The sequence below is a fragment of the Phoca vitulina genome, unplaced genomic scaffold (assembly GCF_004348235.1).
Source record: "Phoca vitulina isolate PV1807 unplaced genomic scaffold, GSC_HSeal_1.0 scaffold50, whole genome shotgun sequence".
Classification (NCBI taxonomy): Eukaryota; Metazoa; Chordata; class Mammalia; order Carnivora; family Phocidae; genus Phoca; species Phoca vitulina.
Genome location: NW_022589753.1, coordinates 654,257 through 667,956, shown reverse-complemented (window position 1 = coordinate 667,956; position 13,700 = coordinate 654,257). Strand labels below are relative to the sequence as shown.

Sequence of the window (13,700 nt, the reverse complement as noted above, 5' to 3'; positions counted from 1 at the left end):
ATCCAGGGTGAGCAGGTGTTAGTGTGGGGGGTCCGTCCAGTGTGAGCCGGTGTTAGTGGGGGGGGTCCGTCCAGTGAGCAGGTGTTAGTGTGGGGGGCCTGTCCAGGGTGAGCTGGGGGGGCACAGAGGTCAAAGCTGAGGAAGGGTCCCAGGTAACTGCAAGGGGGTGTGGCCTCCCTGAGGCCGGTACACCCCAAGCCAGAGCGCAGGGCCGGCAGGGGAGTGCGCTCTGCGGCTCCCGCTACACAGGATCGGCCTCCTCCTGCCGCCCCTCCGTCACCAACAGCAACAAAGACATTACACTGTGGTTGCCATGGCGCCCGCCCCTGCCTGTCATTTGCTGTCAGCTTCTCAGCCCCCGCCCCGCGCCCACGTCCTAGGGAAACACCCCACACCTCCTCACACCTCCCGGGGAGGGGGCCTCCTGGGCCCTCAGGCTCTAGTGAGCAGGTGGGAACGGGATGGGGTTGGGGTGGGCTGTCAGACGCTGCGGGGACACAGGGAGGGGCGGCAGGGCGGACTGGGTGTTGGGGAGAAGCAGGTGGGGGCACTGTGACCGTCAGGCCGGTGGACACTTCAAGGTCGCTCGCTAATGTCAGCAGGGGAGGCTGGACGGGCCTGGCTCCACCAGGCTGGAGCCGGGAGAGCAGGGGCCACGGGTGGGAGGGGACGGGGGCCTCTGCAGGGGAGGCCAGGCTCATGCAGGAGCAGGTCTGGGGGTCAGAGGCTCCGCAGCAAGGGGCTGGGGGACAGACCGCCGGCCACCGTCTCCGCGGCCGCACGTCCCACCAGGGGCTCACCAAGATGTAGAGCGCTCCCTCCGAACTCTTCTCGTACTCCTTGATGGTGGAGAAGACCGACAGCACGAGGCAGGAGAAGACCAGCAGGAACCTGGGGCCGAGGCGGAGGGCGGTCAGCGGCGGCACGGAGGGGTACAGGGGGGCCGAGCCCCGCACCCACGCCTGCAGTGCCCCCCAGGACTGCACGCCACCCCGCCCGCCACACCCGCCTCAGCAGCCTCGGGCTTTGGGAAGGTCCCCAGAACTCAGAGAGGGAACGCCGGCTGCCCCGAGGACGTCCCTCATTAGGTCTGTGTCCTCTTCCTTGCACACAGTCGTCCCTTTCTAGGCTCAGGAACAGAACAGGCCTGTCTTCCAATTAGCACGGTCCTTCACGAACGCCCCCCCAGGGCCCTGGCCGCCAGATCTGGGTCCTGCCCGGTGGGTGCACAGAAGGCCCGTCAGTCCCCGAAAAGGGGAGCCGGGAGGCACCGTGCAGCTAACGCAGACGCCAGGCCCCATCCGACGCAGCAGCCAGGGGGTCCGGCCGAGGGGGACAGTGTGAGGCTGGGGTCTCAGGGAGCAGAGTGCCTGAGGCTGAGGGCCAGGTCCAGGGCTCCTGAGGGGCACGAAGCACGTGGTGTGGGGAGCTAGAGAGGGGCCCGCACACCACTCCCCTCCTGGGTGTTATTGCCACCCAGGAGTGGAGACCACCAGGCTCCCAGGTGGCAGGCGGCGGCTGCTGCACGGTCCAGCCGAGCCCAGCCACTCGGGTGCTAACGCAGGCCCAGCCCCACCCGGTCCGCTGGGGTCCTGCTGGGGTCCTGCTGGGGCACCAGTCGGGCTGCACCAGCAGCTCTGAGCCTCGGCCGGGTCCTGGCGCACCTCGGGCAGCCCTGCCCCGTGCGCCCCGAAGACCCTCCCTGGGAGCACGTCTGGGGAGGGGGCCCGGCGCACACCCAGCTCCCGCAGAGAAGCACTGACAGATAAAGAGGAGAAGCCAGAGCCCGCCGCGCAGACAGGACGTGAGCGAAGAAGCAGTCACATTTCAAAACCACAATTAATTTCCTTTCATTAGACAATTTATTCAATTAAGTGAGCCCTGGAAAAAAACATCCAGATATCCCATGTGCTTTATGTATATATTTGTAATTCTCTGCCTGGTGGTATTTTCTCTCAACTCAGTCAGTGGGGAAGTCGCACCCACGCAGGGTGGATCTGCCTGGCACAGAGGACGCAGAGGCTCCAGGTTCTGGGTCAGGACCCTAGAGTCCTGGGTGATGGCAGGGGCTGAACGTATCACCCACGGGAGTAAGGGCACCCAACCCAGCCTGGCTCAGTGCAGAGATGCAGGGAGCCAAGGGGAGACGTGCAATCTGGCAGGCTTCCCTGAGGAGGTGTCCATGAAGGTGAAGAGGAGTGGGTGGGGCCAAGAGGCGATAAGGGAAGAGCACAAGGGGGGGCCCAGAAACAGGGAAGACGCGTGTTCCGGGACTCAGCAGAGGGCAAGTCTGACCAGACGAGAGAATGGGGCAGGGGGAGGCTGACGCCGCTGTCACCCGCGTGGGGGAGGTCGGACTCCACGCTCAGACTCACGCTGTGAGAAAACGTTCCCCTGAAGTGAAAAAGAGAAAGCCCAAGTCCCAAGGCGACCAGGCCCTGTCAGCCCTGCTTCCCGTGGGCGGCTCTGACCGGCATCTTGGAACATTCCGGAATGGCCTGGCTGTGCTCTGTGGATGGGCTGCCCTTCCCAGCAGGCCATGGCTGGGAGGTCCAGAGCCACAGAACAACTCCGGAGAAGAAAAGCCCAAAGCCGGACAATGGGAACGCTCCCGCTCGGCCAGGTGAGCGGAGCCGACCCCGAGCTGCCCTGCTTCTGAGGTTTTAGAACAGACAGCCACAGACGGCAGGCGGGCTGGGGGTGCACACTCCGGAAGAGGCGGGGGAAGGGGGCAGGCAGGGCGTGAGGCCGCAGCGAAGACGAGCAGATCCCCAGGGAGAGAGGGCTCCGCCCACTGAGCCGAACCTCCAGGCCCAGGACGAGGTCCCCCCAGATCCAGAGAGGAAGGCCTCCGAACGGCGATTACGTCCCCCACCCCCAGCTGCACGGAGCTGAACAACGGAGAATGTTTATTTCCAGGCACCTTCCTGTCTGCAGGCGCCTTAGGGACCGCAGCCCCCGCCAGCCCCCTGGTGACATCCACACTCATGCCCATCTTAGACATGGGGAAACTGAGGCTCGGGAAGCCAGTAGGGGGCCCGAGCACAGTGTCCTCGGTGACGCAGACACCTGAGTGGGTCCAGCCCTGGGGAGCCTGGGGGAAGGGCTAGCTTGGACACAGGTGCCCCCCTCCTGCAGGGCAATAGGGGAGAATCACCGAAGCCCGTGGGGGTCACCTGGCTGCAGGTGTGGGGCCCTGGGCAGACCTGCAGCTTCCTGCCGCTGACGCTCAGGGATCTCAAAGTGGCCATGTTCTTTCTGCCTTCTCTCCCGCAGGCCTTTCCCTCAGTCTCTGCTCCTGACGACTATGGCAGGAAGGGACGCTTCTTCCCACTCCTGGCCCCTGGGGGAGGTGTGGGGAGAGGTGGCGTGCAGGGACCACCACCAGCACCCTCGTGGGTCCCCTCGAAGCACGCCATGTGCTCAGAGTGCTGACCCCTCCAGGCCGCGGAGGACCCACGCGCTCGTGAGGAGAAACTCAGAGAGAAATCTTTGCTCTGCGGGCCCAGGATGCTGGTCAGCTTCCACCCGACAGGGACAGGTGAGCAGCTCTACCCGCCCCGAGGCTGGGAGCCCCCTTCCTTAGCTGCAAGGCTCCCCCGAGCCTGCTCTCTGCAGGGCCTTCTCAGCCTGGGGACTGTCCGGGATGCGGGGAAAGAACGGAGGCATCCCCAGGGCCAGGACGGGGTGGTTCGCCCACAGCCCGAGAAGGCTTATCACCGTGAATCCCCCCAGCAGTGGTTGCCAAGGAGACAAGTGTCTCCAGCAGCCAGTCGCCAGCCCCAGGTTCCAGGGGCCAGGATGGGAGGCACGAGGTTGCGGGGGAGGTGAGAAGGGCCTCAGCCGGCGCTCACCTCAACAGTGAGGAAAGGGGCCACCCGGAGAGGGAGCGCCGCCTGGGACAAGCCCCTCGTCTGACGCGCACCCAGCCTGGGTGCCTGCCAGCGTCGCCCGGGGCCCATGGCAAGCGGCTGTGTTCACCCAGCAGCAGGAGAGACCTCAGCCAGACGTCAGGAGGGACCTGAGCCACAGCCTGAGCTCCGAGCAGAGAGGCCGGGCAGGAGTCTGAGTGCTGGGATTCTGAGGCATGGGGCGCGGGCGCAGGGCGGGGCCCAGAGCAGACAGGAGCTGACGGGAGGGACGAGGGACGGAGGGCGGTGGAGACGCGCAGGTCGGCCGGTCGTGGGGGGCACCGAGCAGGTGTGTGCCCGGTGTGCACGTGTGTGTAGCCTGCCCCTGCACTTGAGGGGGGCGGCCCCCACCTCCAGGGAGACACTCCTCTGCTTCCGTCTCCCCTCCCACACCCTCGCCCCATCTGACAGCACGGAATATTTACTTTCCGGAAAAATAGGGCAGAGCCTCCGCCACCTCGTTCCTGGGGTCAACAGGGAGGGTGCTCAGCAGAGGCAGGACAAAAGCCCCTGCGGCCGGGCCCACACCCTGGACGCCTTCGCTGCCCCCAAAGACTAAGGCAGGGGATGGCCGGGGCTATTAACCTCATTTCCATATGTAATGAAATAAACATTTAAGAGTTCACAGCAGGGATGGGAGAAGGCACACCACCGCCCCAGCCCTGACCGGCTGCTCTCTGGAAGGTGGGGAAGGGTCTCTGACAGCAAGCCCCCCCCCGCCCACCGGCTAGCATTCACAGCCAGGCTACTATGTGCCAGGCGCATGACTAAAGGCAGAACATGCTCTCACCCATCTTACAGATAGGAGAATGGAGGCCCTGGAGCAGCTCGCTGCGGCCACTTGGCGCGGAGCCTGAGCACCCTCTCCCCTGCAGAAACTACGGTACGTCTGTGCCTCCCTGGGGGCTGCGTGGCCCAGAAGCCCAGCGGGGCCCAGGCTGAGCGAGCATCAGCCAGCGTGAGGCCACCGCAGGCCCTCCAGTCCAGACTCGCCGCCCGGCCCCCAGGAGCCTCCTGCCCGCCTCGTCCATTAGGACCCGGAATCTAATTTCGCCCCTAATAAACTGCTCTGCCTCCCAGGCCCACTGCCACTTCCAATTCCCAGGAGTGACGGAGAGCCGGACTGCTGACAGCCGCTCCAGGCCTAAACCAGACGTGAAGGATCACTGTGAGATCCCGCCAGGGTTGGACGGAGGAGGAGGCCACCCTCCCGAGACCCTCTTCTGGAGCCAAGGCTCACCCATGGGTGCACCCCCCCGACCCCCTAGGCCAGCCCGGCCTCCCACCTGAGCCTGCTAATCCGAGGATGGAAGCTTCTCGGGAGCACCCACCTAGCCGAAGGCCGTGGGGAGGTGCCAGGTGAACACCTGGGGCTGTGCCTCGCACACAGCAAGTGCTCAATACATGCCTCGTGCCTGGCAAGCCACAGCCCAGAAGGCCCCAGCTCCTCAGAAGGTCCAGCCTCTGGCTCGGCACCAAGGCCCCCGCCTTGGCCTGCCTGTACCCCACCCCCACCCCACTCCAGCCCCTCCCACAACCAGCCCCCAGGGCCACTCCTCAGCCAGGCCTTTCACACTAACGCCCCTTCCTCTAACACCCAGGGCAGGGAGGTGCTCTCAGGGACCCCTTGATGCCCCCCACTGGCCAGTGACCCCAGGATGGCCAGTGTCCCTCTGAGGCCTTGGCCAGGGGCTCTCTCAGGACAGGGAGCTACGCAGGTCAGGAGTCCTGCATGTCTCCCTAGCCATTCACCCATCAGAAGCCCCAAGTTTTCAAGGACCCCCAGCCCCCCACCGAGACCATAGGAAGTGCACTTCGCTCCCCTCCTGTCTATTTCTCAGCTTCCCCAAGCCAGTTTTCTGGCCCCAGGGCCTTTGCACACACTGTTCTTACTGCCTGAAGCTCTTTTCTGCTTGCACATCCATCATAGGGCTGCCTACTTCTTGTCCCCAGGTTTCTGACAGGCTGCCCAGCCCTGCTATGCTGGTACCCTCCAAGCAGGGGTCCATTCAGCTCCTCCCCTGCTCAGCTGGCCCCCAACTACACAGCCAGAACCCACACAGAGGGGTGGGGCAGGCATCCTGACACATGACGACCAAGACAGCCCCCCTGAGGTCGATCCGGCTGGAGAGCGGCCCACAGCCCCACTCAGACAAGGCTCAGTGGTGCATGCCGCACTGTCTCCAAACACCGTTGAAAAGGACAGGAGCAAGGGGTCAAGAAGGGGCCCGTGGACAGGAGGCCTGTGTCTCAGAGGGACCCAGAGGGCTTCCAAAGGCAGAGCATGAGGGTCCTGAGACCAGGAAGGGCATGGCCCTCTCTGGGGACCCTGGCCACACGTGAACTCACAATGCGGCCGATGCAGCTCACAAAACACAAGGCCATGCCCCACAAGGAACGGCAGAGGACTGGGGAAGGACAGTGCGTCCGCACAATCACAGGGAAGCCTGGTGCAGGAGCAGGGTGAGGAGGGGTCCCCTGAGGCGGCACTGCTATGCTGTGAGCTCCGGGGTCCGGACACAATTAGCAGAACCTGTCATCTGCCGAGGAGACATTAGCTCTTGGGGGCAAAGTGCTCAACAGGGGGGTCAGGAGGACCACACCCCACAGAACAGCATCCCACGTTCCCTTCACGAGCCCAGGAACCCATTCAGGTGCTCAGGCCACCCCAACACGGTGCCCCTGATCAAGGGCCCCTTGCACCCCGGCCTCCCCACCCTGCTGCCCCCTGAGATTGATGGGACAGCCAGGCCTGATGCCCCCAGTGTCAGTCTCCCCCAGACTCTTCCTGAAGACCCTCTAACCAGCTCCTGGGCTGGCCCTGTCCCCATGCTCCCAGTGCTCATAGTTCTGGCACATGGTCCCCTAAAAACATCTCAGTGGGCGTTTTCCTGGACTCCACTCACGCTTCCAGCCAGCTCACCCCCAGGTGGACATCTTTTTAACACGGCCCCTCCTGGGCCAGTCCTCGTCCTCCCCCTGGATGGCCACTAGGCATGGGCTTGGGGTCCACTCTCCAGGCCAGAGCCCACAGCCACTGTCTCCTCCCAAGCCACCAAGGGCACAAGGTGAGGGGAGTCAGGACGGGACCCTCGTCACCTCCCCCCCAAGGAGCTCTTCTCAGAGACAAAGCCCAGCAACTCACCAAACACACACATCTAATTCCATGGGGAAATTCCACAGTACATCTTTAACACGGAAAAGGATGATAGAAGTCTGCATCCTATCTTGTTTAAAAAATGCCTAGATGGGCACAGATGCTTGAAAATAAATCAGGGAGACAAATGTTCTTCCTGTGTTTGTCAGCATCTTCCCAACTTCCTACAATGGGTGTGTATTATTTTTGTCATCAGAGAAGATAACGCACCATCCCCAAGTGTTTCTTTCAGAAGCTGCTGACGCCCCTCACTCAGATCAGCAGCGCTGTCTGGGCTCAGATAGGGCTGCCCGCGATGAAGTACCTGATTTCGGGCCATGCTATATTAATTCGGCTTTCCGCTAATTAAACAACGCACGTCAGAGAGGACCCTCTTGGATACGCCAGCAAGAATGCTAACTGGGAGGAAAGAACCCCGGGAGCACCAGCAGCTAAATCTGGAGACGGAAGCGAGCAGTCCAGGGGAGGGGCTGTGGTACCTGTGCTGGCCACCCAGCCCCTTCCCCAGAGCCAGCCAGCTCCAAGGGCCTCGGCCGGTGTCCCTGAGGAGCCAGGCCCGCGGGCTCACATTCAGAACCATGGCCAGCACCCTCTCCCGCCTCACCTGCCGGGGCCTCCCAGGCCCACCTGGGACCTAAGCTCCAAAATGCTCCCACTTCCCTGCTCTGCCCTTCTGCACATGAAAAACAGCTGGGTCAGGCCCTGCCCTCCTGCGGGAAGCTCACTGAGGCTCTGTCTCTGTGGCTGAACACACTTCTAAACTCCCATGGACCCAGCCAGGTCTGCAGGCCAGAGACGGCTCCTCCCACTTCCACACCTGCTTCAGCTGAACCGGCTTCTCTCTGTGTTTCCCAAAGCTTTTCACCACCTCCCCCCCACCAGCCTGGGGTCCCAGGAGAAATTGGCCTTTTCCTCCTATGAACCCTTCAAATATTTTTTTCAAGCCTGAATGAAAAAGCAAACTCAGCTGTTCTAAACTCTTGAGTTCCGTGGAACGACAAAGCAAACCAGATGAGACCTAGGGGAGGGAGCGGCTGGGTGGGGGACGGCAGCACTCTGCACATGGCCAGGAGCAATCTAGGAGGACACTCTGCGGCCAGGTTCACTGCGAGCTGCCAACCTGCCGCCCCCACGGATGATGGAGGGATATCCGGGGACGCTGTTCCTGATGACTCCCATTAGGACTTTTTGTACAGTTACAAAATTATTCCAAGTAATCCAAAAGAATTAGAAACCTAATTTTATTCAAGCCGGGGAACGGGTAGAGGCTAATAACACTCAGCTCTGGAGCACATCCTGCAGACGAGGTCAGACTCTGGGCGGGCCTGGAACACACCCATCCCCAGTTCCCCCAAGAGAAGCAGCCGTGGCCCCAACCCTCACAGCCTCTGCACAGAGCTGCCAGAGGGCAGGGCCCTGCCCTCCCCAGCATCTCCTCCCCTCAGCCAACCCCAGATGCTAAATAGTGGGATTAAGGCTGTGGGCAGCTGGTGGTTGGGGAGGAGCCAGACCCCTCCATGGGCAGGTCGCCCCCCCCCCCAGGAGCAGGAGTCTCCACGCCATATATGGGGGCTGCTGGAGAAGTATCCGCTAGGCCTGAATCCCGGCTGCCCCATGTGTCAAGTGGCCTTCGGTCCATTACAGACCCTGACCTCAGCATCTGGGGGCTGACTGACAGCCGGTGTGTGAAGCACCTGAGGACAATCCTGTCCCTATCATCCGAGACTCAAGGAAGGGTTAGAAGACCCCCTTTCCAAGACCTGACCACCCCCGCGAGCAAGACCCGCACTAACCAAGGCCCAGGAAGAAGGAGGAAACATTAGCTTCAACCCACACAGGGACCTGCATCCCTGCCCCACGGGGACCAACTTCCCCGCCCTCCGCCAGGAAAGGGTGAGGCTGGGTGCACAGCAGGGCTGACAAGTGGTTCCTTAAACAGCACTCAGACCTGCAGAGGGTGCCTGTCGGTGACCGTGCCGGGCCCTCCGTCCCCACAATGAGTCCCCAGCCTCATCCCCATGGGCTCCCAACAAGGACCCATCCTGGCACGCTCAGCCAGACTCCTGCAGAGAAAGCCATGCAAACGTACTTAGAGCAAATCATTTTAGAAGCACCTTATTCTTCTGGAAATGTTGACCTTCCAGGTGCCCCCAGGAGGCCCTGACCTGGCAGAGCCTTTGGAATGCAGGTCCCAGCTCAGCCAGAGTGCTCCTAATCCGGGGCACTGTCATCCCAGGCTCTTCAGCCCTGTCCTTCTGGATGAATTAAAAGCATGATCTAGACCGGCTTCCAACAACAGAAACTCTAGCCCTCCCTCTGCCCAACTCCAGACCAGTCCATTTGCTGAACCACCCCAGGACCACCTCCCCTCCGACTCTGGCCATGAGCTTTTCTTTTTTAAGTAGACTTCACACCCAGCGTGGAGCCCAACGTGGGGCTTGAACTCACAACCGAGATCGAGACCTGAGCTGAGACCAAGAGCCAGACGTTGACCGACTGAGCCACCCAGGCGCCCCTCGCCACAGCTTTTTAAATTCGCATAAGGAAGAGACAGGCTTTAGGGAAAGTCACGTCCGCCACTGACCCTCTCCTACACGCACCCACCTCCGCGGGAACTAATCAGGGACAGCAAGCTCATTTCGGGGTCCACTGCTGTACCACCGCGGGGGGGGTGAGTGGGATGCATGACCCCTGTGGAGTGTGGGGCCCGGGGCAAGGCGCAAAACTGAGTCATTTCCAGAACAAGTGCTTTGTTCAAAACCCTCCCCCAGCACGGAAGATGCTGTTCTCTGGGGACAACCTCAGGTCTGCACGACCCTCTTCTTTCCAGCTCGGGGTCAACTGAGCGGCTCCGGCTTTGCTGGGCAGGTGGACGGGTGCCACGCAGCCCCAGTGGAAGACACGCTTCCTCCGCCCACGGTGGCCGGGGCGTTGCCACAAACCCGGCGCCGTGGTAAGAGGCGGCTGGAGCTGCCAGCCGTCGGAAAGCACAGCTGAGCTCCAGCCCTTGCAGGAGAAAGCGGCATGCCCGGAGGCGGCTCCCATGCTCTGCGGACAGGGCAGCCGGGGGTGGGCTCCGCCTTGAGGCCTGCGTGGACCGAGGACAGTGGGGGCTGGTCAGGACGCCCAGGCAGAGGCCAGCGGTCCTCGGGGACCCATCAGTACAACCTGCCCACAGAGCTGCTTGTCAAGCCGAAAACGCTCCTGCCTCGGTGTCTGGAGGCTCAGGACGCTGGGAATGTGCGCCTTTCAGCCGTGAACAGAAGACGTGTCCCATACCCAGGCAGCTGCAGAGCAAGCAAATTCCTTCAGGAAAATGGCCAGTCCCCCGGGACAAACACACAAGCAAGCATCTGAAGCGTCAGATGGGGCCCCACGTCTAAGTGTGCGGCCTCATTACCAGCAGCCACAAACCTCTTGATCCAGGCCCAGCCGTGGCCGATGGGACTGCGGGCTTGCCACGGCTGGGCGGAGCGGCGGGAGCGCGGCCGCGGGAGCTGTCCAGACAGGCCAGCCTCCATCCGCCTGGCTGTCCAGTCTTTCTGTTGGGCAGGGCTTTTCGTTCTGCTAAACCACAGCCATGGAGACCTAAGAGCAACGGCCGTGAGCTCTGGGAGCGTCACACACACTGAGCATCCGGTCGATGACTCGCAGAAAGTAAACACAGAATTATTAGCCCACGTTACAGACAAGGAAACTTGGGGTCCAGGGTCTGGGGGCGTCGGTGGAGGCAGGAGCCCAGTGAGGCTAGCCCAGAGCCAGGGGTCCACACCACTCCCCGTCCTTCACCCAAACACGCCCTCCGAACCACCAGATAACATCGTGCCACAAATAGGGAGCCACTTAAGTGACACGCCTAACAAGCAGTGGAAATGGAGACAGGGTGACCCCCGTGGGGGTAACGTGGGGATGTCTGTTCCTAACACACGTACCCGGCAATGTCCGTCCAGGAACGATCCTACGTTTGTACCCGAGAATATTTAACGGGAGGCACGTTCGGGGTATCCCGGCACGGTCTCCAACAACCAGTCAGGCACCAACGTCCCTCCTGAGCTTCGCCTCTCCGAGGCGTCCAGCCCAGGGCCCACCCACGGTCCTGAGCCTTTGAACAGGACAGGGCCTGAACCCCAGGCCTGGCCCCTGGCCCACCTGCCCTGTCCAACCTCCCGTGGATTCTCAGAGGCCACAGAACACGTGCCGCATGCCCTCCCCCTGTCCTGTACAGAGGTTCTACCCTGAGGGGCCTGCCCTCTCCAAACCCAAGACCCTGCCGCTGGTTTCTTCCATGAAATGCCCCAAGGGGCTCAGTCCTCTGGACCCTGTTCCTTCCACGGGACAGCGAGAGAGCCCACTCCTCAAGGCTAGCCCCGTGGCTCTCCCCGCAGGGACCCAGGGTATCTGCTGAGTGACGGCCACGCACAGAGGCACGGGGCCCGCATCCCAGACAGGCGGGAGCAGAGATTGACCAAGGCCTGGGGGTTAACGTATAAGCTAAACAAGCTGTGAAACACTCTCGAGACGCACTCCATCCACGACTGGACGTAACCCGCTCCTTCGAAGACATGCTGGGCCTTAAGTCTTGCCAGACACGGAGCTCGGCCTCCCACCACATCGTGGTGGCATCTGGGGTCTGAGGGTCCCCGATGCACAGCAGTGTCCACCTCGCTGGCCAACTCCTCCTGAGTCTTTGGAATTGGAAACTTTGACTGGTACAGACGTCTGATAAAACCGAGATTCCTTCCGCTCCGACCTGGGAAGCTGTCGAGCACTGAGCTTCCCGCCGACCCTACCGGCCTGCAGACACAGGGGCGTGGGGGACTCCACAGCGCAACCGTGGACACAGTGGACACAGTGGACGTTAGACGGGACTGCATTGTCAGGGTCTGCTCTCGCTTTAAACTACTTGGTGAGGGTAAGAAATCCTGCAAGGAGGCTGAGGTCTCCAGGCCAGCGAGGATGGTCTGGTCAGCCCCCGTTTCCCTGGAAACCACAACTCTCCTGGTGGTCCCACCTTTGGGGAAATTTCCATAAGGTTCTCCGACTCTCGGTGGGTACTCCCTCCCCAAGGCTGGAGAGAGGTCTGCGACTTGAAAGCAGTTGAGAACACAGCCAGGCAGACTCCAGCTTCCTTCTGGAAACAGAATGTTCCGTCAGCAGAAGGACCCCAACCGCCTCCCTGGGCCACGCTCGACCATCAAATGCGGTCAGACCAAGGAACAGAGCGGCAGACACTCAGGGCCAAGGCTGAAGGCAGAGGCTCCACCTGCCCCCGGGGAGGCCCACCGGCGGCAGACAAGCAAGAGGGGACAGCAGGTGGCCTGTGCAGGCCAAGAGTGTGACCCCACTTGGGTTAGCCAAGGCCACGCAGGGGACCGTGGCAGGCCCCGAGGCCCTGGACCCCAGCCTGCTGCGGCGCAGCACGAGACCACGCCGGGCCCAGCAGCCCCCAGCACAGACCCCGGAGCAGGTGCCATCTGAGGACAGAGAGGGCTTGGTGGCCCAGCCCAAGAGAAAACAACTCACAAAAAGTGAGCCGCACGTTGAGCCCGGACTCACAAGCTCAGCCGTCCCCGGCATTTGCCACCCGGCCCATTTTAAACCCAGTTTCATCCTGACAACTCAAAGTGGCTTTCAGATGTTGGAAAGGTCAAGCAATCTGCACCCCAAAACTCTCATCTCCAAGGCAGAGACCTCTTTCAGCTTGAGTGGGACAGCTCTGGAGCTGACTCAACCTCGCCTGGCCTCAGCTTCTCCACCAGTGAATACAGCCCTCTCTCAGGCTCCCGGAGATACATCTGAGACCAGCACATGACAGGCACATTCCCCCTTCAGCCATAGAGAAACCACGCGGAGGGATCCCCTCGAAGGAGTAACTGCCCGGCTCCCCTCAAGCGCGGGGGTCACACCCAATCCAGGCTCCCAAAGGATCCTCCGTGGACTTGCCCAGAGCAGGCCCGCAAGCCCCACCTGCCGAGACCACATCCCCGCCAGGGCGGCCTAGGCTCACATCCCCTCTGAGAAACTCACAAAAACTCCAGAACTTATACCCAGAAAATCCTCCTACACACAGACACCCCCACTCTCAGGGTGCACAGACCCTCAAGCCTGAGACTCTGGCCTGAGGTGTGAGGGGCAGGCGGTGGGGAGGAGGGTCTGCAGGGCTGCCTAGAGCTGAGTTGGACCCCTTCCCCACCCCACACGGCCCAGCTCCTCAATGCAGGGCCCCACCCAGTGCTGACAACGTGTGTGGGAGTCCTCCCACCCAGGGTCCCAGCAACCGCCCCCTGGATCCATGTGCAGCCTGGGCTGCCCACCCAAATTGGGGTGAACCATCACCCGGGGTAGGTTCTGTCTACCCAGGCAGAGGAAGGGACCCTCCAGGGGCCTCAGCGCTGGGAGGGGCGGGTCCAAGCTGTTTCTGCCCAGGCAGGCCCACACTTCGGCAGGCATGGGATCCCTCCTGACTCAGGGAAGGCTCCTGTCTCCAGATGCTCACACCAGGAAGGAGTGACGGTCGTGGTTCCACTCCCAGAGGTAGGTGTTCGGAGAAAGCCCCTTCCGGAGGGTGGACGGGGAACCACAGGGCAGCCGCCTCCCTCCCTGCCTGAGAGCCACTGCTGGCACACCTCCAT

The 13,700-nt window shown here is 62.2% G+C and overlaps 1 protein-coding gene across 15 annotated transcripts in view; it reads right to left on the bottom strand.

Annotated features, from left to right (window-relative positions):
- KCNQ2 (potassium voltage-gated channel subfamily Q member 2) overlaps nt 1–13,700 on the bottom strand; it is a 56,545-nt gene that overhangs the window by 39,979 nt on the left and 2,866 nt on the right. For all 15 annotated transcript variants that reach the window (XM_032387552.1, XM_032387537.1, XM_032387545.1 and 12 more), the window contains exon 2: nt 801–891. In XM_032387552.1, coding sequence (XP_032243443.1) covers nt 801–891 — 91 coding nt within the window. The remainder of the gene's footprint in view (nt 1–800; nt 892–13,700) is intronic.